The 26,036-nt window shown below is 35.6% G+C and overlaps 1 protein-coding gene across 1 annotated transcript; it reads left to right on the top strand.

Moving 5' to 3' along the window:
- Positions 1 to 23,698: 23,698 nt before the first annotated feature.
- LOC145109158 (transcription factor MYB44-like) lies at positions 23,699 to 24,908 on the top strand. Its single transcript, XM_079046256.1, has one exon. The coding sequence runs from the start codon at positions 23,736 to 23,738 to the stop codon at positions 24,558 to 24,560; it is 825 nt and encodes a 274-aa protein (XP_078902382.1). The 5' UTR covers positions 23,699 to 23,735; the 3' UTR covers positions 24,561 to 24,908.
- Positions 24,909 to 26,036: the final 1,128 nt, after the last annotated feature.

Genomic DNA, 26,036 nt, shown 5'->3' with positions numbered 1-26,036 from the left:
TAGGAAATAAAAGCAAATGGACTCCTTTGGCACAGCACATGGGACAATCTCATGCTTAGTCCTTTCTGGACTTCCAATGTTGCCAGTGTCCATTGAAGTTTGGGAGTTTGATTCACCAGACAAATTTGCTTGACTAGCACGCCAAATCATTGCTGATTCAGCAGCTATAAGCAAATAGGTGAGATCAATGAGGGTCACGTCGTGTTCCATCATATAGTACTTTCACTATATGATTCAGGAAGTGACTGAAGAACCCAGTCAACAGCCAACTCACCTGAAATCTCGACACCCAACATCCTTAACTTGTCAATGTGTGACTTTATCTCCAAGACGTGTGCACACACAGGTTTCCCATCTTCGTGTTTACTTTGATGAGACAATGAATCAAGTATTGAACGAATTAGAGAGTAAATTCAAAGTAGAATTGAAAGATTTGAACACCGATGTAAATATGATCTGTTTGGCTCTATTACGCTTTAGCAAATTTTACAGAGTACAATGAATATTCTGTAAAGACTTCGTTACTAAGACACTAGTAACCACTCCTATTTATAGAAGAGAAAAGCGTACAAAAAATATACTAAGGACTAAACATGAAGCTTCGAATATTATGCCCTAGTAAAATACATTATATAAATGTTCGAAGACCCTAAATACAAACTTCGACTATTACAACATTTCGACCCTAACAATCTCCCCCTTTGTAATCAAAGTCGAAGTCTTCAGTTTGTAAGTAGAGTAATGGAGTACAGCAAAACTCTTCGAACCTCAGTATACCAAGAAATAATTTTCTTCAATTCCTTCTTGTCTCCTTCATTGTTCTTTTTGCAGTGGTTCATACGAACAATCAAGTTCGTATATTGAGATGTAGAATATCTCTCCACTTCGCTAGCTTGGAACAAAAACCGCTTCGCTTTTCCAGCTTTATCCTTTCCAGCAAAAACTATTCCAAATGGCTTTAAACATATTTCTCCATCAGCATATTTCTTTAACTCGGTCTGAGTCAACGAAGGAGCCATTGGAACTTTTACTTCCATTCCTTTTGCAGTAGCCAACTCCACATCAGTCAGTGCTAGGCACTCATAATAATTCTCAATGAAGATTTTGATGTGAGCAACTCCAAGTTTGAATTCCTCTGGATCTGTATTTTGCAGAAAAGAAAAGGATTTGTCTTTCAGAAGCAATGCCACTTGTATAAGGTCATACAAGTTCATCAGAGGAAAATCTGCAATAGTGAATTCACATGTTTTTCCATTTGCCCTGGCCACAACATATTTAACATTTTGAACAATGTTTTCAAAGACCACATCCTTTTTCATGCTTATCACCTTCTTGATCTTGATCAGTGACCATACATCCTCAGGGGCTTTGCCAAGTACTGCATGAAAACGAATTTTCATATGAGTCCCTTCATCTTTTTCTTTGAAATTCCCTTCGGCTTTGAACTGAGGCATGATGAACATCATCTCATTTATAGGGAAATCCAACTGGCATGCATCAGTGTTTGTAACCACATAACTCTTTTTTGGCTTCTTATCAAATGAGTACATGTGATTAAAAGCAACCAAGGCTTCGATTGTTTCATAGTTGTAATGTTTTGCTGGATCACCTTTATTCATGCCCTTCGGATCACCAGCCCTCTGAGTCATGATGCTTTGAATAAGCCTCATTTTCTCGAGTTCAGCTTCAGCTTCAGCCTTCTTTTCTTCTTTAGATTTTTCAACCAGAATTGATTTTCCTTTGTCTTTCGAAGCAGATTTTTCAGTTATGTCTTTTAGCTTCGAACCACTTCCACCAGATTCCAAAGGTTTACCAATTACAATTCCTTTCGAAATTGTTCTTGTAATTGGTAATGTTGTTACGATTGTTGAGGTCACTGGTTGAGCAGACACAATTACTGGTTTTGTTGAAGGGATGCTAGATGGAAATACCTTGCCCACCACTTTCGCTTCTTCTTCTGTTGACTTCCTTTCTCCCCCTTGCACCCCTGTGAAAATAGGAGGGGCAGTAGTTGTGGGAAGAAGACTAGATATGCGAAATAGTGGAGCAAGTTGCTTGTTAAGTATGGCTTCGAACTGCACAAACTTCTGGGACAAAAATTCTGGAGTAATCAACGGTGACGAAACCGGTTTCGTTGAGATCTCCTTCAACTCCTTTAACAACTTGATCACACCTTCAAAATTTTCACTTTCAGACTTGGAGATTTGAGTTATTTGAGGACTCAAACCTTCGTATAGCTTGACAAATCGAGTGACAGCATCACAAATGATATCGACCTTCTGATTCAAGGACGCATAATCATGTTGAACAGATAAAATTTCCTTTTTCATGTCTTCACGAAGTTCGTGAATTTGGGAGTTAACATCCTCCCTCACTTTTTTGACTTCCTGAACAAAAAGAACATGTCGTTCTTTTGTTATGCTTCGCAGATCCTTAACTTCTCCCATAAAATCAGATCTGAGAGTTTTAACACGAAGCTCAGAATTCTGATCTGTATAATCAACTTTTCTAAAATAACAGACTCTGAGGCTTTTATTATTCCAGAAACTTTGTTGATTACTCTTGATTCAAACATCTTGAGCATAGAATCAACCTCCAAACTTAAAATAGATGAACCTCCGCCAAGATCAGCTTGAGATTGAATGATGGAGTTCAACTTTTGATTAAGAATTTTGTATTGCTTCATTGTCATTAACATATGATCAGGAAATTCTTCTTCTTCATCATGAAACTCTAGGTCTTCGAATGTTCCACCAAACCCTTCATTATCAGTTTCAGTGGGTGAAGATGGTTTGGGTGTATCAGTGGATTGAGAGGAAAAAATGGAAGTAATTGGTTGATTGATGATATGTTCAAAGGTTGGTGAAATAGTGGTTGATGTGAGAGGAATAGTAGATGTTGGTGTAACAGAAACCAATGATTCGAAAGGAGTAGAGATAATTGGACCTTGATCTGCATCTTTCGAACCACCTTCACCCATGTTGACATTTGCATCTGTATCAGATACGTGTGCAGGGATGCCTAAAGTCCGAACCTCCTCAAAAATTGACTTGGCAATCGAAACTTCGGGTGGTATGATAACAGTCTTCTCAGGAATGGAACTTGTAATGATAGAAGTGAACTCTGGAGTTTCTGGTATTCGTTCATCCTCTTCTGTAGACTCAGTAGATAAAACAATCTTTCGAGTCTTCTTCGTCTTCTTCTTTTTCGGTTGTGACAAGTGTTTTGCCATATCTTCTGCAGCTCTTTTCTTGGATCCGGGAGAAACAGGAACAGGTACCTCACGAATTAAAACTCCTTGGTGAGTAATTTGAGGTTTGCGAATCAACTTCTGTGAAGGTGACTTTCGTTTGTGGATGGATTTCATCTTGATTCTTCGAAACATCCCTGTTTTCGAAAGAATAATCACGTTCTCTTGAGTCTCTTCCACTATTGGCTCAATCACTTGTGTTGCTTCAACTGTCACTGCAACATTTTCTGTCTTCTTCTTTGAAGATTTAGAGGATGTTGAACCCTTCGTTTTCTTTTCAGGTGAAGCAGGATCAGCTTTCTTCGACTTTTTGATCTTCTTTTCGTCGCGTGGCAACAAAATTCCCGTAGGAATAGAAGAATCGAATGTTTTCAGATATGCAATCAAAACAGGATTCGTAGGATCCACCCTTTTAAGCATCGCGTCTGGAATCCGAGCAACGTTTGGAAATTCATCATCATTGTCAACAACTTCCTTCGGAAAGTGATAAGATTGAAAAGTAACCTTCTCATCTTCATTTGAAACCAAGATGCCTTCGTTGTTGTAAAAATGTTGCAGAATTAGACTCCAGTACCTAGCACACGAAATGCCATGAATAACATTCGTATGTTCTACTCCTTTTTGGAATTCCTTCCATAGCTGTGTAGAGTAGTCTGCTGGAAGATCATAGTATAAACCAGCCACCATGGCATAAACCTCCATCCTTCCTTTATCTAATCCAACTGTTCTTCCGGTTAAACAACGCAAAAATATCCCAAACAAAAAATTCCATAATTTTGGAAGACCAGACTTCTTAAAGTCACTTATCTTTGACAATGGGGGCTGATATCCCATTTCATTAAACATATGAATTATTTGGGAGAATTAAAATTCAACAAAAGGAGGTGTATTTGGAATGTCAAGAATCTGACAAAACAGTTTCTTGGAAAGCCTAACCTTTTTGTCATTGATTAGGTGAAAAGTAATCGAATCAGAGGCTTTGTTGTATGTGGCAGTAGATCCTGCTTGAGAAAGCCAGGATACCGGAACAGAAAAGAAATTGAACATTGCTTTGGATAAAACAGAGTGTTTTAAAGAAACAATAAGCATCTTGAATTCTTCTGGACATTGAGAAAGTTCACCATCCACATAATAATTGGTAGATTGAATCTTCATAACTGGTGCAGAAGAAGTATCTTCAGTAGAAGGATCGACATGAGCAGTAGTCGCCATTGTTAGGGTTTGAAAAAGATGAAGAACAGAGAATTTGGGAAGTTTTGAGTTTTGATCGCATAAACGTATAAAGTACTCTTGAACCCCCTTTTATATGTAACCCTAAATGATTTGAATTTGAAGCGGGATGCATTTAATGAGATCCGACGTGGCACCTTGAAAATCGGACCTGTACAGCGGAAAGGTAGCCATGCGTCAAAAAGTGTCTGTCACATCACCTAGAAAACCGGGCAAAATACCATACGTCACGTATACACAGCCTGCCATTATCCCCTTAATATAATTGTAACCGTTAGAACCCTTCGAATGGAGGCAAGGCTCTTTCACTTTTGGGATAAAAAGCGAAGTCATTTGCCAGATGTTCGAAATCATCAGCCTGAGTTGGTATTACTCAGAACCTCAAGGATTTCGTGTGTGTAGTGTGCCAAAGAAAGTTTAGACAAGAAACAAAAAAAAAATTAAATTTTGTGATGTCAAAAATTTAATTTGACACGAAGGCAGTTAAACCCCTGGCAAAGGTTGCTTCGTTAATCATCAAGAGAGATGATCAACAGCTTGTGTATGTTCCTGTGAATTACAATCGAATACTTGTTGATAAGTATCAAAGGGCTTCTTTTAAGAATGCTTCATGGGTAGGTTCAAAATTTCGTTACATGTCAACCTAAACATAAGGTGATAAAGTGTAACAGAAATTACTTGTATGACCAGTGTAGTCAATGACAAGTCGGCTTTGAAAAATTTTAACATGACTAGGACATTCGAATGAAACTCACACGGAAATCATATTCATAAAAAAATTTGTATACTGGATCTTGTTGGGTAACAAACATCGTGGGTTTCGAATGCTTGATCAAGACCACTCATTCGAAATGAATATGATTTGGAGTTTCGAACATTGGTACAGAAACAAAAGTTTCGTATATATCTGGAACAATGTTCCCCTTCAATTCCTTAATTTGTAAGATTTTTGGGTTTCACTTCCATCACGGACTCATGATGTCAGATCATAAACACAGAGTTTTTATATATCTAAGTCTCGATGGGTTTGATCAGAGACCTCTCGGATATACGTCTTTGTGTGTGATCGTGTAAGAATGTTTTGGATGAAAAAGATTGGTGTAAGACACGAAAAGTACCTCTGTTATGTTTTGGACCAAACAGGAAACTCTTAACTCATTATGAGAAGAGTAAGGTAGCTCAGAGACTAATGTGAATATAAGCCTGATTGGGAAGAAATTTTCGTACGAAACATTTCATTAAGGCTTTCGTACACACACATTGAGTCATGGAGGCTTTGGACGACATGCAGCAGCATGCTTCTAGGGACAACCTAACTAATTCGAATAATGAAAAACATATTAATTCATACGAAAAATTTTACCTGACCCTAAAACTGTCTGCATTGTCCCCTCTGAATCATCATCATAATCTGCAACAATTTGATTTTTCGAAAATTTAAGGACAAAACAAATTAAATTTTTTTTTTTTAAACAGACGAATATTTGGTATTCCTTGAAAAGTGACAAATGTACGAATTCGAAGCGTTCGAAGCGTTGACTATGAACAGTAACCATTAACTCAACGCTGAGAATAAGTGACAATCATGCGAGTTCGAAGCGTTGACTATGAACAGTAACCATTAACTCAACGCTGAAAATAAGTGACAATCATGCGAATTCGAAGCGGTCGAAGCGTTGACCATGAACAGTAACCTCTGAATGTTGAATGACTTTGTGTTATCTTTTATTCAGCGCCTCTGATTCATTCTTTTTCGCCTATCATTCTTCTTTTTCGCATGGAACAGAATTGCCATCGATCATTCCAAGACCTTCTATTATTCGCATTAGAGATTTTTCATCCAAAGCTTTCGTGAATATATCAGCTAACTGATCAGTTGTTTTCACGAAATGTACTTCAATGTTTCCATCCTCCACATGATCTTTAATGAAATGATAACGAAGAGCTATGTGTTTAGTCTTTGAATGCTGCACAGGATTATGACAAATTCTTATTGCACTTTGAGAATCACAATATAATGGAATCTTTTTCATATTAATTGCATAATCACGCAATTGACTTTGGATCCATATTATTTGCGAAGTGCAAGCAGCAGCAGCCACATATTCTGCTTCAGCTGTGGAAATTGACACACACGTTTGCTTTTTCGACTGCCAGCTGACTAATTTGCCATCAAGAAATTGACATCCTCCACTTGTGCTTTTTCGATCAAGATTACAACCACCCAAGTCTGCATCTGAGTATGCTTGAACGAAGAATCCAGTTTTCGAAGGATACCACAATCCTAACGAAATTGTGCCTTTAAGGTAACGAAAAATATTCTTCACTGCAGTAAGATGTGGTTCACGTGGATTAGACTGATACCTAGCACAATGACACACAGAAAACATGATATCAGGTCTACTTGCTGTTAGATAAAGTAATGAACCAATCATGCTCCTATACAACGTTATATCAACAGCAGGTTTTTCCAACGATGGTGTTAGCTTTATGCCTGTTGCCATTGGTACACGAAGCTTTGTGCTATTCGTCAATCCAAAATTTTCTAACAGATTTTTCGTATATTTTTCCTGATTAATGAAAATCCCTTCTCTGTTTTGACGAATATTCAATCCAAGGAAATTATTGATTTTTCCCATCATGCTCATTTCAAATTTGCTTTTCATCAAATCTTCGAATTCTCTAGACAAAGCAGGGTCAGTAGAGCCAAAAATAATATCATCAACATAAATTTAAACAAGCATTAGATGATTCCCCACTTTCTTTCGAAATAATGTGGGATCAACTGATCCTTGTTTAAATTTAGATTGTTTCAAAAATCATGTAAGTGTTGCATACCATGCTCTTGGTGCTTGTTTCAGACCATAAACTGCCTTATCTAAAATATAAACATGATTAGGATATTCTTCGTTAATAAAATCTGGGGGTTGTTCCACATAAACTGTTTCTTCAAGCTCTCCATTGAGAAATGCACATTTCACGTCCATTTGATAAACATCAAAATCTTTGTGAGCTGCATAAGCCAAAAATATTCGAACCGCCTCGAGTCTTGCGACAGGGGCAAAAGTTTCTTCATAGTCGATTCCTTCTTGTTGTGAATATCCTTTTACAACAAGTCTGGCTTTATTTCGAATAATGTTTCCATCTTTGTCGGTTTTATTTTTAAAAATCCATTTTAACCCGACAATCGAAACATTTTCAGGTTTAGGAATTAATCTCCAAACCTTGTTTCGTTCAAATTCAGACAACTCCGATTGCATTGCAACAACCCAATCTGAGTGTTCCATTGCATTCTTAATTGTTTTTGGTTCAATTTTAGAGATGAAAACATTAATCATGCAAAATTCTTGATGAGTATTCAATACCTCATTCTTTGCACGAATTTGAGCTCTTGTCAGAACTCCCTCTTGTGGATTCCCAATAACTTGATCCTTCGGATGGTCTCTTGTCCACTTTTCCATGGGTGGATATGCTGGATCAAATTCCAAAGGGGCATCTTTGTATATTTCATCATTTTCTGAGCTTGCATTCGAACAAGTATCATCAACATTATGCTCCCCCTCAACAGCATGCTCCCCCTTAATTTCAGCATTCAATTGTTCTTTCTCCCCCTCGAAAGAATGCTCTTCATCATCTAAAGTATTCGAATCCAATTGCTCCCCCTCCAGTGGACTATCACTCATAGTTTCGCCTTCTTGAGGAGTCGATGGTGAATCATCAGTAAGTTTTGAAAATTCTGGTATGTGATTATCAGGAGCATGAACTTCAGCATCAACTGCATGATCTGAAATTCCAAAAATCAAATCATAATCAATATCATCCATTTGTATAGATTCAGTTTCAACTTGTGTTTCTTGTAAAATTGGATGATTCGAAAATTTATGCTCATTTGTTTTAACATAATAATCATCGAATGTGAGATTGAACGTTTCTTCCACTATTCGTGTTCGCTTATTTAACACTCGATATGCCACTGAATTGTGCGAATATCCAAGAAAAATTCCTTCATCAGCTTTTGCTTGAAACTTCGAAAGATGATCCTTGAGATTCATAATAAAACACCTACATCCGAAAACATGAAAAAACTTCACATTAGGTTTACGATTATTCAAAATTTCGTATGGTGTAATATTAAATCGACGATGAATGAACGATCTGTTTTGAGTAAAACATGCAGTTGAAACAGCTTCAGCCCATAGATATTGAGGTAAATTCGCATATGCCAACATGGTTCTTGCTGCTTCGCATAATGAGCGATTCCTTCGTTCTACAACACCATTTTGTTGTGGTGTATATAGTGATGAAAAATTATGTGAAATTCCTTTGTCCACCAAAAATGAATCAAAAACTTTGTTCTTAAATTCAGTTCCATGATCACTCTTGATTTTTCTAATAGTCTTCTTCAACGTGGTTTCTATCTTTTTGATAAAGTCAATCATAATTTGTGCAACTTCAGATTTGAGCCTGAGAAAATAAACCCACGTAAATCTGGAAAAATCGTCAACAATAACTAAAATGTACCGTTTATTGTTGAGAGTTGAAACAGTCGAAGGACCACACAAATCAATATTTATCGACTCAAGAGGTGCAACAATTTTCGAATCAATTGTGATTGGATGACCTTGTTTATGTTGCTTTCCAACTTCACAAGCTGCACATAAATAATCATTGTCAAATTTAAGTATAGGTAAACCTCTTACCAGATCTTGTACCACAAGTTTATTTATGTTTCGAAAGTTGAGATGTGAAAGTCTTCGATGCCATAACCAGCTTAAATCAGATGTAGCTTTCGAAAGAAGACATACTGCTGGTTTGCCAACAATTGGATTGAAGTCCAAAGTGAACATGTCACCTTTCCTTTAGATTTCAGTAATATTTCGTTTGTGTTAACATTCGAAATAACACTTCCTTCTTCGTTGAAAAGAACTTGATTGCTAGTGCCCACAACAAGTTGAGAAACGCTAATCAAGTTATGTTGAAGACCTTCAACATATGCAACACGATTCACTGTGAATTGTCCATTTGTAATTTTTCCATATCCCATGACTTGACACTTTTGATTGTTCCCAAACTTTACTACTCCAGCATTTTTGAGACTTCGAAAATCTCTTAAATTCTCTTTCTTTCCAGTCATGTGACGAGAGCAACCACTATCAATGTACCATTTGTTATCATATTGCTCGTCACACAATACCTGTAATCAATGAAAAATTTTAGGTACCCAAGGCTTTTTGGGTCCTTGGAAATTAGATTTCAATTTCGAGTGAAATGAAGAACTTTTAACCCAATCACAAACTTTGGTTTTGAGACTATTAATTAAGTTTACTTCATCATCTAAAGGAACTGAAACATAAGTGTTTGATAGTTTCGAATGTTCACTGACTTTTCCCTTCGCATCTTGAGTTTGTGATTGAACAGTCTTCGCTTTTGTGACAGGTCTCCATGTTTTGACTGAGATATTCGAATCCTTAGATGATGAGCTGCCATTCGAAGAAGTATTGACATACTTTTCGTATGCTTCATGAATTTGCTCTTTTGAATATTTATTTGACTGATACATTTTTCCTCTTCCGTCAAGCCAATGATCAATGTTCTTCCTTGAAGTCATTCCTTTTTCCCGTGACATCCTCATAGTTTCTTTCTTTGTGTAATTAGGAAAATTTGGCTTTTGAGGTACAAAATCAACTTTGGGTTTGGTAACATAAGAGTAAGCATAGGATGTATCAATTTTTGATTTAAAATGTTGACGTTGAAAAACTTTTTGATTTGAATTGGATCTTTCTGAAAAATCTCTTGTTTTGTTAGTTTCAGAAACTTTCGAAAACTTTGTTTGCTTATGTACTTCAGACCTTGTTTGATTTGATTGAGATGATTGTTGAGTTTTTGAAAAAGAATCATTTTTAACTTTGAAAACCTTTTTGATGGATTGTGATTCAGACATCGTTTGAGACTCAATATTTTGCCAAAATATTTTCTTTCGTGCTTGTCTTTTTGAAATGTTGTTTTCCTTTGAAAATTTGTCAATTTGATCTTTAAATTCTTTAGAGTTTAATTTGACAACTTTTTCATTTTCCTTTTCAACACGAATTACTTTCTCTTTTTCAACTTTTGATTTTTCAACCCATTGTTTTTGTGGTTTTTGTCGTTGAAAAATATATGAATTCTTTGTTAAGTTGTTTTCAACTGTGTTTTGATTTGCGAAAAAACCTTCCTCAGTTGTTTTTGAATTATCCTCCTCAACCATCTTCTTGAACTCTGGTTTGATATTCTCAACATTTCCGGTAGTTACGAAAACTTGATTTGGAAAAATGACATCATCTGTGCATTTGAAATTTGGAAAAACCACCGTGTTCGTTTCAAGATAATGTTCACCTTTTTCATTCATCACTTTTTCGAAGTTTTGTGTATCACCATACACTTGGTCAACAACTATTCGTGGAATTACTTCTTTCTTTGAAGATTTCTTTTCTTTCGAAACTTTCTCTACATCTTCATCATCACTATCATCAGTTTGGTAATCTTTGAGATCCACGAAGTTCATTTCACTAACTTTCGAAGTTGTGGGAATATCAGTTTCTTTCTCAACTATCAAATCCTTAACTTTTTCTTTCCCTTTAGAATTCGAAGCAACATTAACAATAGACAATTGAGAACAATCAACATCTTCAAGCTCACTAATTTCACTAATATTGTCAGAATTATCTTCAATATCAGCAAAATTAGATTGAGAATCAGATGATGAATTCTCAGTCTTTTTCAAAATGTGAATTTGTTCAGATTTAGTCAAAGTATCATTTACAATGTTAACTAAATCATTCGAATCAAGACATTCATCAACTTTGACAATTCCATATCTATACTTGTCATTCGGAACTTTGTCAAAATCAGCTATTTCTTTTTCACAGTCATACGAAATGTTATCTACCTTAGCTCTTTCATAAGCTAAAAATGGCAGCAATTTTCTATGTTGTTCTTTACTGATTTCGCATGAATGATGAAGTTCAGTTATTTTCCCATATAATCTTTTAGCAGCATTACAGTAAATGTTTCTTTGTGCTAACAACAGTTTATTATCACTAGATAAATTGTCCCTATCAACCATGATATTCGTTATTTGAAGTTCTAGACAATCTATCTTAGTGATTTTCGAATCTAATTTCTTCTGTGTCTCTAGCAATTGCATTGACAGCTTCTTAGCCTCATTGCTAGCAGATACCACAATCGAATCAAAATAAGTAACAGTTTCATCAAAAGATACTAATTCAGAATTATAAGCATGTACTGGAATATTAAAAGATTCAAGAATGTTTCGTACCTTTGTGGTCATTGGTGATTTGTCAGCAGCTTTTGATACGAAGCATCTTCCATGCACTTCGTATGTTTCCTCCTCTGATTCTTCCTCCATTTTTGCAAACATAGCTCCATGGGTTGGATTTCGCATTTCCTCATCATCTGATCCAGATGACCAGATTTGATAAGTACCATCTTCATCCTCATTCGCATCCTTTGCAACCAGAGACAAATTCTTGGCTTTCGCACGAACCTCCTCCAACTTTTCAGCATAGTACGCCTCATCCTTGACCTTATTCTTTCTCTCATCCTTCTTTCGAAGCATACAGTCATTAGCAAGGTGATTAGCACCATTGCAATAATGACAATCAATCCCAGCATCTCCCTTTAGCTTCTTCTCAGACTTTCCCTCAACAGACTTCGAATCTTTCATCTCATCTTTCTTTTTCTCTTCCCCAGCACTTTTACTCAGAAAGTTCCCTTTTGTCTCAGACGACTTTGCCTTCGGATTGAAAGGCTTTTTGAAGAACTTTTTCACACGATTGTTTGAATAAAAGGCAACTGCCTCATCATCTGAGTTCATGATGAACCCTTCATCTTCATCTGAAGCATCTTTCTCAGCATCTTTTTCAGAGATCTTCGAAACCAAAGCTAGTGGACCTTCCAACATAGCCTTCGATTCTTCAGCTATTTCGTTCACTTCGCTTTCATGAGTCTTAAGTTGGTTGTACAAGTCATTCAATGTTGACGTATCAAAGCTCTGTTGATTCTTCACCATCATGCTCACACTACGCCATTCCTTTTGAAGTCCCATAACAAATATCAGATTGAATTCCATGGCTGATCTAGTGATACCATATCGATTGCATCGATATATCAATTCATTAAGACGATCGTAATAAACTTCAATTGTTTCACCATCTTTCTGTCTGAAGTCCTTCAGCTCCACTAAACATTGCTTCACAGAATTAACTTTCGTCTTCTCACTTCCCTGAAATTTTTCCTTGAGATTGTTCCAGATTTCCTTTGCAGTTGTACAACTCCTCACGTAGTTGTAAACAACTGGAGGCAAAGCTCCTCTTAGCTCTCTTACGCACCTTTTCTCCAACTTTTTCAGACGATCAGATTGATTTTCAACTTCAGAGTTTCCAGAGGAAGAACCAATTGGTTGAACATTCGATGGTGGATTGAGATTGCCAGAAATGCAATTCCACAGTTCTTCATCCAATCCATTGAGATAATCCTGCATACGATCAGCCCACTGATCGTAATACTCAGGGATGAGCATAGGAATTTTGGTGGATGATCCTAGAAGATGAGAAAATGAAGTCATGGAATTCAGATTGAATGACGCCATTGTTGTACGGAATAGATCCTTGAGAATTTTTGAAGAAACTTTGAGAATTTGACAACAAACTGTATGATTCAAATCACAATCACTCTTAGAATACTCGATTCAATGAATTAAGTGCAGAATCGAATCACATACTTAGATCTAAACAATTTTTCACTTTCAAAAAGTGCGGAAATTTTTGAATCAAAAAGTTGACTCAAAAACCTTTTGAAAAAAGTGAAAATCAGATCAGAGATATGATTCCTGCTCTGATACCAATTGATGAGACAATGAATCAAGTATTGAACGAATTAGAGAGTAAATTCAAAGTAGAATTGAAAGATTTGAACACCGATGTAAATATGATCTGTTTGGCTCTATTACGCTTTAGCAAATTTTACAGAGTACAATGAATATTCTGTAAAGACTTCGTTACTAAGACACTAGTATCCACTCCTATTTATAGAAGAGAAAAGCGTACAAAAAATATACTAAGGACTAAACATGAAGCTTCGAATATTATGCCCTAGTAAAATACATTATATAAATGTTCGAAGACCCTAAATACAAACTTCGACTATTACAATATTTCGACCCTAACATACTTGCCAATAGGGCTTGAGTGAGCTTAAACTTTTCAAGCCTTTCAACTTGTGGGTCAGGGAGAACAATTGGAGGAGGTGGAGGAAGTGAAGCATGACTCTCATTTCCTTGATCGTATCTTGGAAGGCCATCTTCATTGAAGCTTGTTCCAATGGATTTGGGAAGACCATTGTTAGATTCAGACATCTACAAAACGGGAGAAATTCAATTCAAGTTGATTAGAGTCCTTGATGTAACACCCAAACGAAACATCAAGGCTAGGATCCAACACAATACTCTATAACCTAGAAGAGGGATGCCGTAATCTAGTTGCAGAATATTTGAAGGTAGGTAAATGACGATTTACCAATTTCCACCATGAAAAACGAAAAAGAAATTTAAGTTTTAAATGAATTGAAACTCCTAGGTCTTTTGAGATTCATTGAACTTTTCAATGGCATGTTTAATCTCGATTATGCCCTTCAAATTTGCGATTGGGATGCCGAGGATCACAAACAAGGTGTGAATAATCATGCGAACCTACGTGGTGCACTCAATGCTACTACCACCTAATCAATGTGCCGGTTAACCACACACGCTCCATTGATCTATGATAAACATCGAGCCACCCTTCACTACCAATGTCAACCCCAAATTAGTGTGCCGGTTAACCACACACGCTCCACTAACGTTTGACAAGGGTACGAAGTGTAATTCCATGGATTAGCATACAATTTCACATTTTGCCTAAAGTAACTATGATTTGGGAATTTGTAAAAGCATTTAGTTACTTTGTACTTCATTATACTTATAATGGAAGGTTTCGTCCTATCCTACTCATTCGGCTAACGACCCTCCACTAGTCAAGAGTGCGGTAGGTAAGAGTGGATACCCATTCAATCGCCATTTTATATGCAATTTCCTTAAAACACCCCTTATAGACCAGCTTCGTGAATGAGGCCTACTAACGGTAAGACTGACTTTTTACTCATACATATATAATATTAGACTTTTAATGTTACATATAATATAAGGGTATATTTTATACTTTTAAAATACTAGGTGGTCTAATTTAATAAATTATACTTTTAATTTAGTTAAATGTAAACCAAAACTTTATGGAATTATTAACTCTCTTTTAATTATACACTTTAATTAATTAATAAAACCATAAGGGTGTAATTTGAACTTTTTCAAAAAAACGAGGGTTTTTAGAATTTAACATTTCAAAATTAAACTTTTAATCAACTTTTAAATTCCAAAACTTAAGGGAAAGTTTTGAAACTTTTCAAAACATTTGGGATTAGAATTTAAATATTTCAAAATTAACTTTAAATCAAATATTTTAATTCCAAAACTTGAGGGCAAGTTTTGAAACTTTTCAAAACATTAGGGTTTAACTATTCAAATTTCAAAAACAAAACTTTTAAGTTCAAATTTAAACTATAAAACCTAAAGGGGAAAATTGAAACTTTTTCACAAGATAATTCAAATCTAAATTACAAATAATCAATCTTTATCTAATAAAACAAAAGATTATCTAAATTTTGACAATTATCTTCTATTTTGGCAAGGATAATCTCCAAATATTGATAAAAATCGGATTTTATTAATAAAAAACGTTTTAGGCAATTATCCACAGCCAAAACAGGTCAAAATCCTGAAATCTGCTCCGTCTGCGACTCTGACTCGTCGAGTCTAGCTTGGACTCGTCGAGTTCGCTATGGACTCGGCGAGTTCAGCCATGGACTCGGCGAGTCCAGTCCCCAAAAACCAAAAAAATTTCGATTTTAAGCATGAATAATCAACTATAGCATCAAATACATCAAACAAACAGCCCTAGGCTCTGATACCACTGATGGGTTTTGAGCACTACATCAATCTTATGGTGTACATGCAAACCCTAATAGCTTTGGATCTAGTTTGTCTAATGAACATGCAATTGAATATCCAAAGCTATAAACCCTAGATCTAATAAACTATAACTGAAATTAGGGTTTAGATCTTACCTTTGATTGTTATATAGCAATAATAATCAATCCTTGGCTTCAGAAAGCTTAGTGCCTCAAGTGTTGCACCTCTAATGGAGTCACAAACACCACTAAGCAACTTGGATGAAGAGGGAGGAGAGAGGAGGCACCAAAAATGGCTGGAAACCCTAAAGGAACACTTCACCACATTTTGGGGGCATAGGGGGCCTTTATATACATATAGGCTATTAGGGTTTGCAACTAGGAAACCCTAATCTGACTGCTTAGGCCCTAAGCAGCCCATGGACTCCTTTAACATATCCCTTGGACGAATTCCTTATGGGCTTCCCATAGAATTCGTCCAACCTATATATTATTAGGTGATCCATAGCCCAATTGTAATTATCCTATAATTACAATTCCAGTCCCCTAAGTTTAATTAATCTCTTTTAGCCACAGAATTAAATCTTAATTAATTCTTGACTAATATTAATTAAACAATATGATTTCTCCTTTAATATATTATTCTCATAATATATTAATAAATCATAATTAAACCTTTCTCTCCTTAATTCATCCTACATATTGCTATGGTGAAGGCAAACCAAAAGGACCATGCTCATAATCGGGTCAAGTACATACCAAAATAGTTATGGACTTAGACACTAATCCAACAACAACTGGGAACAATCAACATCCTCAAGATCACTAATTTCACTAATATTGTCAGAATTATCTTCAATATCGGCAAAATTAGATTGAGAATCAGATGTTGAATTCTCAGTCTTTTTCAAAATTTGGATTTGTTCAGATTTAGTCAAAGTATCATTCACTATGTTAACTAATTCATTCGCATCAAGACATTCATCAATTTTGACAATTCCATATTTATATCTATCATCAGGAACTTTGTCAAATTCAGCTATTATTTTCTCACAATCATACGAAATATTATCTACCTTAGCTCTTTCGTATGCTAGAAAAGGTAGTAATTTTCGATGTTGCTCTTTACTTATTTCACATGAATGATGTAAATCAGTTAATTTGCCATAAATTCTCTTAGCCGAATTACAGTATATGTTTCTTTGTGCTAGCAAAAGTTTGACTTCACTTGATAAAGTATCCCTATCACACATAATATTCGTTATCTGTAATTCCAAACAATCAACTTTACTTATTTTCATGTCTAATCGCTTTTTGGTCTCTAATAACTCCATGGACAACTTGTTGGCCTCATTGCTAGCAGACACAACAATTGAATCAAAATAAGTAACAGTCTCATCAAAAGATATTAGTTCAGAGTCATACGCATGTGTAGGAATATTAAAAGATTCGAGAATATTACGTACCTTTGTTGTCATTGGAGATTTGTCTGCTGCCTTGGATACGAAGCATCTTCCTTGCACTTCGAATTCCTCTTCATCTGAGTCCTCCTCCATCTTCGCATACATTGCTCCATGTGTTGGATTCCTCATTTCTTCATCGTCTGATCCGGATGACCAGATTTGATAAGTTCCATCCTCCTCCTGTTCACCCTTTACGACCAGTGACAAATTCTTAGCTTTCGCACGAACCTCCTCAAGCCTCTCTGCATAATAAGCCTCATCTTTTACGTTATTCTTCCTCTCATCCTTCTTTTGAAGCATACAATCATTCGCAAGATGATTGGCTCCATTGCAATAATGACAATCTATTCCAGCATCACCTTTCAGCTTCTTCTCACTATTTCCTTCAGACACCTTCGAATCTTTCTTCTCAACCTTCTTTTTCTCCTCAACAACAGTTTTACTCATAGCACTTCCTTTTACCTCAGCAAGCTTAGCCTTCGGATTGAACGGCTTTTTGAAAAACTTCTTAACACAATTATTCGAGTAAAATGCTATTGCCTCATCATCCGAATTCATGATAAATCCCTCTTCTTCCTCTGAATCACCATTTTCAGCTTCTTTCTCAGATATCTTGGACACAAGTGCCAATGGACCTCCCAAATTCAGCTTCGATTCCTCAGCAATTTCATTTGCCTCAATTTCGTGTGTCTTCAACTGATTGTACAAATCATTGAGAGTTGATGTATCAAAACTTTGCTGATTCTTCACCATCATACTCACGCTTCTCCATTCTTTTCGAAGACCCATCACAAAGATAAGATTGAATTCCATTGAAGTCCTGGTAATTCCATAGCGATTGCATCGATAGATTAACTCGTTCAGACGATCATAGTAAACTTCAATTGTTTCACCTTCTTTTTGTCTGAAATCTTTCAGCTCGACCAAACACTGTTTGACTGAATTGATTTTTGTCTTCTCACTTCCTTGAAACTTATCTTTCAGATTGTTCCAGATCTCCTTAGCAGCTGTACAACTCCTTACGTAATTACACACAACTGGAGGTAAAGCTCCTCGCAATTCCCTCATACATCTCTTCTCCAGTTTCTTCAGACGATCAGTTTGATTTTCAACACCAGAACTTGCAGAAGATGATCCAATTGCTTGAACATTCACTGGAACATTGACATTTCCAGTGATACATGACCATAATTCTTCATCAAGACCATTCAGATAATCCTGCATACGATCAGCCCACTGATCATAATATTCAGGGATTAGCATTGGAATTTTGGTCGATGATCCGAACAGATGTGAAAACGAGGTCATCGAATTGAGATTGAAGCTCGCCATTGTTGTACGGAAGATGATTTTGAAAACTTTGAAGAAAATTTGGAAATTTGTAAACAAACTGGTTGAATCAAATCAGAATTACAAGAAGAACACTCGATTCAACAATTCAAATGCAGAATCGAATCACAAACTAAAATCTAGACAAATTTTTCACTATCAAAAAGTGTGGAAACTTTTGAATCAAAAAGTTGATTCAAAAACTTTTTGAATAGGTGAACATCAGATCGCAGATGTGATTCCTGCTCTGATACCAATTGATGAAACAATTAATCGAGTATAAAATGAATCAGAGTATAAAATCAAGTCAAAATGCGAGATTGAACAACAGATGTAAATATGATCTTGTTTCAGCTCTATTACGCTTTCGAATGTTTACAGAGTACAAAGACAAGTCTGTAAAAACTCTTGTTTAACTCTAGTAAATAACCCTATTTATAGGGAACAGAAATCGTACAAAAAATATATTAAGGCATACACACTTAAGCTTCGAATAAAAGCGCCTTAGTAAAATAGATTACAAAACATTCGAAGAGTGCAAAATACACTTCGACTAATTACAACATTTTGACAACATTTTGACCCTTACACCTGCAGACTGCGGCTTCACCTTGCCATCTTTAATGTCTTGCAGATACTTTGGGAAGTTACATTTCCAACGCCCTTTGTCATTGTAGTAGAAGCAAGTGGCCTCTTTGGGATCAGAGACAGGGGGAGCATCAGAACTGGATTTACCTTTGGGTCAATTGCTTGACGACCCTGATTGAGACTTTCCTTTCCATTTTTTCTTTGGATGACCTTTCCTCTTTTTCCCTTTCCCTTTACCAATGGCTAGAACGGGAGCACTAGCAGGAGTGGAGGCAACACTCTTTCCCTTCATCCATGCTTCAATTGTTCACAGGAGGTTGTGCAATTGAGATAAAGTGGTCTCATTATTGTTTAAAAGATAGGTCAAGATGAACTGATCATAACAACTTAGTAAGGAGTTCAGGATTATGCTGATAGCCAACTCCTCATCAAAATTCACATTAAGCTTGACAAGGCAATCCACATATCGTTGCATTCTTTGCACGTGGCTGCTAACAGATTATCCCTCTTTCATCTTGCTTGCTATGAGGGACTTTACCACCTCGTACTTTTCTTGGCGATCTCGCTTATGGTACTTTTCCATAAGGTCATTGTTCATCTCGTACGACCAGTAATCCTCATAGTATCTCTGCAATTCAGTAGTCATGGTGGCCACCATGATGCAAGCAACTTTTGTTGCATCATTGTAGTGCTTCTTGTAGGCGGCCAGTTCTTCAGGAGTGACCTTCTCTTCGTCAATCTAATTAAACTCTTTCTCAAGGACATACTCCTTGTCCTCGAAACGAAGGTCCATCTTGATGGTGCGTATCCATTCATTATAGTTGGTGCCATCCAATGTCATCCTTAAGCAGATGTTCAGCAACGAGAAGTTTTGATTGGAGGAGGAGGAGGAACCAGAAGCATCATTTGGAACAGACATCTGTACAAGGAAGGTAGTTTTAGTCAGATAAGAATATTCCTTATTATAACAACCCAAAATGAAATATTAAGGGTAGGATCCAACTAAAAATTTACAACTTAAAAAAAGGATGTTGTAATCTAATTGTAAATTTTATAAAGGTAGGTAAATAAAGATTTACCAATTCCACCATTGAAAAATGAAATTTGAAGGAAATTAAGTTAAGTGAAATTCCTAGATCTTTTGATACTCACTGAAACTATTCAATGACATGTTTAATCTCAGATTATGCTCTTCCATTTGTGACTGGGATACTAAGGATCACAAACAAGATGTGAATAATCATGTAAATTAGTTTGGTACTCTCGATGTCATTTATCATCTCATTTTAATGTGTCGGTTAACCACACAAGCTCCATTAATCAGTGATAATTTTTGAAATGCTCATTATCACTCTTTATAGTCATTGTTACTTTTTCGGTTAACCACACGCGCTCCACTAACTACTATAAAGTATAATGTTCAATTTCATGGGTTAGCATACAAATTCACATTTTCCTAAAGTAACCAAGATTGGGATTTAAAATAAAAGAGTTTAGTTACTTTTAATCGCATTATACTTATTAATGAGAATTAATTGTCCTATCAAACCCGTTCGGCTAACAACCATCCACCATACAAGAGAGTGGTGGGTAAGAGTGGATACCCAATGGCGGTCGTTTTATAGGTCGCTTCCTTAAACTCCCTTTATAGTACGGCATCGTGAATGAGGCGTACTAGCGGTTCGACTGACTTATTCGTATACATACAATAATTATTAAACTTTTAATCTTACATATAGTATAAAGTGTATTTTAACACTTTTTCAAAATACTAGGTTTATAATAAATTTCAAAAATTTATATAATTTAAATTTAATATAAACCAAATAATATTTGAAATTAATTATTAGGATGAATTAGTATCTAAATCAGTTATTTACATACTTAAAAAATCAATCATATTAATCAATAAAATAGTTCATCAAGTCAAATATTTACCTCTTAACTTTGAGGCTTGTAATTTATCATCAAATATTCAGCAAAATCGGACTTGGAAGATATTTAAGGCAGATAATTACCAAACAAAACAGATTAGGCATATAATCTCGAAAAATCTTATCTAATCAGATCTCACGTCGTGAGATGCGACAAATCCGAAAATTTTAGTTTTGATCGATTCACCAATGTGCAATCATATGAAAGATAGTCATAGGATCTGATACCACTGATGAGTTATGGAGGTTACAAAAACAATGTTCTAAGCAAAAAAACATTTAACAATTAAATGATTAGGGCACATGCAACCTAAGAATGATCTATGTCTTTCACATAAAAGCAACATACTATGAACTATCAATCTACAAAAATTACCTATTAAAATCTGAATTATTGTTGAAGTAAACAACCAAGAATCCCTTTTGTTGATCTTTTGGAAGCAAGCACCACAAGCGGCATGCCTCTAGTGGTTCACACCCAACACAAGCAAGAAGGATATTAAGGAGAGATGAGGGAGGAGGTCATAATTTCGGCCTAGTTCTCTAAGTTATGAGTGGCCGAAAGGTGAAGGGGTAAGGCTCCTTATATAGTGCAACCAGGAAACCCTAGATAACCCTAAAACCAATATAATAATATTATCTTGTTTTTGGTAATTATCCAGCTTCTTGATTATCCTCCAACGATAATTCTAGAACCGTTAGAACACTCCCAAAACCGTCCATAGCCTAGGGAGGTTCTAGAATGTCTTTTGTTCAACTATTGAACAATTACACTTTCACCCCTGCACTTTTAATTAATTCTATTAATCTCAAAATTAATTTCAATTAATTTCTGATTAATAATTAATTAAATATTACTATTTCTAATTAATATATTATTCTCATAATATATTAATAAATTATTTATTTCAATTTATTAATCAAATAATAAATTAACCTCTCTTTACAAAACATCATGTCCAATTGCTAGGTTTGAGGGCAACCCAAAAGGACTGTGATACCATCAATTCAAGTTCATATCAATTACGGTTATGGGCTTAGACACATAATCCAACAATTAGAACGCCTCTTTTATTTATTTGGTGCATTTAGGAGTTTTAGATTTACAAAGTCCATTGCTTTAGAGTGAAATTAAATGAGTACAAAATTTTGGAATTTGTACTTTTTATTTTATTTTATTGTTTTGAGATGGCATGAAATCAAAGTGGTATGTTAATTAAGTAAAAATAGGATGTTAAGGTAAACCTATTTAAAAATAAGTTAATTGAACTACAATTTTATTTGGATAGCATTTCATGGTTCCATAAACTATCTCTTTGCCCTACATTGTGTTGTTGGATTTTCGTGTACCTGACCCACCAAACGTCAACAAAAAATTCTGACCCCTATAACGTACGGGCCTCTTCACTAGTTTTAAATAAACACATCAACCAACTTTGTAATTTACTCTATATATAATTTGAAATATTATACTTTTATAAAAAAATACATAAAAATTCTATATTTTAACAATTTTTTAGCATAACAATTACATTTTATTAAAGAAAGAGTAAAAATTGACGACGTTTTTTATATCAACCATTTTAACCAGTTATAACAACAAAATAAAAATATTATAACAATTGTTTTTGGAAATAATCTTATAGATGGAACGATTAACCAAAGAGGAAAATATAACTTAGTTATCATAGCACAACGAGTGAGAAGGCAAAGAGGCAACAAATTACGCCGCTAAGCCTTTTTGCATGGTAAAGTCAATTCTTTTGAAGACTACATCCATAGATCTAGGGGATATAACATTGATATGCATGATCCGTTGTACTCAATTAAGAAGTTCCACCACATTCGACGCGAGGAAACCAAACATATCAAACACAAATGGTATTAACATGTGTGGATTTTCCATGCACGATTTCCCATATTTTCTGACTTTGCATGTAGCAGCTTTTAAAGCAGTATGTCCCGGCTGTGAACCCCCCAACCTTCAAACTCACGAGAGTGAGATACCCCTATAAGGTCCACACAGACGTGTTTCCCTCCAACCCATCCAAAAATCATAACGTCAGTCGATCTAAGGTTTGACCTTCCTTATGTTGGGTCTGTCAAGAAATTCACAAGTGTCTCTTTCTTGGTGGAAACCCCAGAACGCTTAAATATGTCAAACAAAACATCTCTAACTACATTGTGCCTATATTTGAACCTCGGGAATTCTTTACAATGAACTGCGTGCTCTCCAAAAGAGTCCAAACATGTCTTGCGGCACACTTGTCATATCTCGTCATCTGGAAATATGGGATCATGAGCTGATATTTAAGGATAATACGATATTCCACATGAGACATATGTTGGTTAAGCCCATCTATAGAGATATCTATCTAGAAGAAAATATTGAGCATATGGTGCATGTAAACATTGGAAAATTGATTTCTGCAGAACCGTTCTGTTGAAATACACTTCCATATCTTTGACAACTTTTTATTAAATATAATAATTTTTACCACTGATGTTTAATATTAAATATTTTATTAAAATCCTTAAACTTTAACAATAATTTTTATTATCAACATTTTAGTTTATATAACCAGACTAAACCTAAACTATAAATCCTAAATCATATTTTACATATATTTTTTTTAATTTTAGAATTTATTATTATTGTATGGATATTTTTGAGAAAATGAGAGTAGCATATGTGTAAACGGGCACAGGAGCATTTGTGACGCGTGTTCGTTAGCCAGCTGGATCCCAAACACAACCTCTTGCTAATCTCACAGCCTGTCACCTTTCTTTTCGTCACAGTCTTAACCCTATATATAAAAACCGCCATTTCTTCCGTCTTCTTCAACTTCTCACTCAAATCCCCAAAAAAAAATTTACAGACAGATGGATCGAATCAAAGGTCCATGGAGTCCCGAAGAAGACGAGATGCTTCAGCAACTCGTGGAGAAACATGGTCCAAGAAACTGGTCTCTCGTCAGCAAAACAATCCCTGGTAGATCCGGGAAATCCTGCCGCTTACGGTGGTGCAACCAGCTTTCGCCGCAGGTAGAGCACCGGGCGTTTACGCCGGAGGAAGACGAGACGATTCTTAGAGCTCATGCGAGGTTTGGTAACAAATGGGCTACGATTGCCCGGTTGTTATCGGGTCGGACTGATAACGCCATTAAAAACCACTGGAACTCCACCTTGAAGAGGAAGTGTTCTTCCATGACGAATGAAGAATTTAACGAGTTTTCGATTCAGCAACCGTCGTTGAAACGATCTGTTTCCGCCGGCTCAGGGGTTCCGGTGTCGGGTTTTTGCTTCAATCCGAGTAGTCCGTCGGGATCTGACGTCAGTGATTCGAGCGTTCACGTTTACCGGCCGGTGGCGAGACCCGCCGCACCGGTTAACGATCCGCCGACGTCGTTAAGTCTATCGCTTCCTGGAGCTGAATCATTTGAAGCGTCGTCGGTGTCGATGTCGGCAGCGGCGACGGCGACGGCGACGGTGACGCATCCTCCGCCGGTTCCGAAACCTGCTCCGATGGCGATTTCGGCGGCGATGCAGCAACTTCAGGTATCCCGACCACCGATTGAGCAGCCGGAGAAGGTGGTTCCGCCGTTTAGTGCGGAGTTTTTATCGGTGATGCAGGAGATGGTTAGAATGGAGGTGAGGAATTACATTACCGGAGTAGAACTTCAACAGGCCAGTAATGGCGGTGGCTGATTAGGTTAATCGATTACTTATTTCTACATAAATTAAATTTGTTGATGGGTGTTGATCACCGGAAGATGATGATGATGATGATGATCGGAGAACGTTCAGACACCATGGAAAATGTGAATCAAATCATCGATCATGTCTCTGTTAATTCCATAATCATGGATTATCCTCCCACAACGAAAACGTTGAAATAAATTTGTACAGGGAATGGATTAGATTTATTTAAAAATCATTTAATTGCGAAAAAAAAAAGGAAAAATCATGTTGAAGAAGATTATCATTTATTATTCTAGCAAGTATCAAGAACAAGAAATACCCATTTGATCATCCAAAAAGTTACAATTTTTACAATGTTTGACCCATTCATTTTGTTGTTTTCGCTGATTGAACTGTTTCTTGATATCATGCGTTGTTAACGAAAATTGGATGTTTGAACAAAAAATCAGTTTTTTTGGGGAGGTAATCATGATGTTCTTGAACAATTTTTTTGGTAACTGAAATTGGATGAAATTGTTATAAAATTAGGAGATATAATAATTGAGTGAAGTACAGCTTGCAGATTTGAATACAATTTTACACGCTTTTGACACCAAACATAGATTTGAGGTGTGATATATAAATTTAAGGTCAAAGATGTGTCCTTTTCTTTGTTTTTTTTTCTTCATAAAGATGTGATATTTGTCACATTCATCACACAAGAACCATTTATTTAACATACATTGCAACTTCAAAAAGGGTAACATTTTTAAAAGAGAGATAATATTTTATGAAAGGAAAATGAAAAATACGTTGATATATTCAAATTTTCTTATAATTTAACATAGTTTAGTTGGTAATGATGCCAAATTGCCAATGGCTTTCCTTCTTTGGGTATTTATGAAGTTATAAGTTATAACTAATACAAGGAGGATAGAGAATAATAGAAAGTGTTAGTTATGTTATTGATGACTACATTGAGTAATTTATTCAAATTGGATAAAGATAATATAACAAACATGACTATAAATGTATTGATATGGAATAATCGAAAAACATATGCAATATTTGCCTTTTAAATAAGTTAAAAGACCTAAAATTCTATAAAATTCCAGAATGAATGCAACGTTATGCAGATGTTCCAAATTTCATTGTAATCTTTAGTGTCCTAACTACCAAATACTTGTTACAAAATGGCTAGGGTGTTAGACCATCCGTTATACTCACTACATACCACATATGTGGAGGATGCCACACCAGCACCACATTTCTCTATCATTAACATGGGATACCTACCACTAACATACCACTTCACCTTATTTTTTAATTAGATTTAATTTAAAAATACATAAAAATTCATATAATTGTTTTTTTAAATACTAATTTTCATTAATTTAAAATACTAAATTACATTAATTAAAAACTACATTAATTAAAACGAAAAAAAAATAATAAAAATAACGTTCAAACTAAAAATTATATTAACTAAAATAAAAAAACAAT

Source organism: Lactuca virosa, chromosome 4 (genome assembly GCF_052849685.1).
Source record: "Lactuca virosa cultivar CGN04683 chromosome 4, Lactuca_virosa_CGN04683_v6, whole genome shotgun sequence".
Lineage (NCBI taxonomy): Eukaryota > Viridiplantae > Streptophyta > Magnoliopsida > Asterales > Asteraceae > Lactuca > Lactuca virosa.
This window is presented reverse-complemented; position numbering and strand designations above follow the sequence as displayed.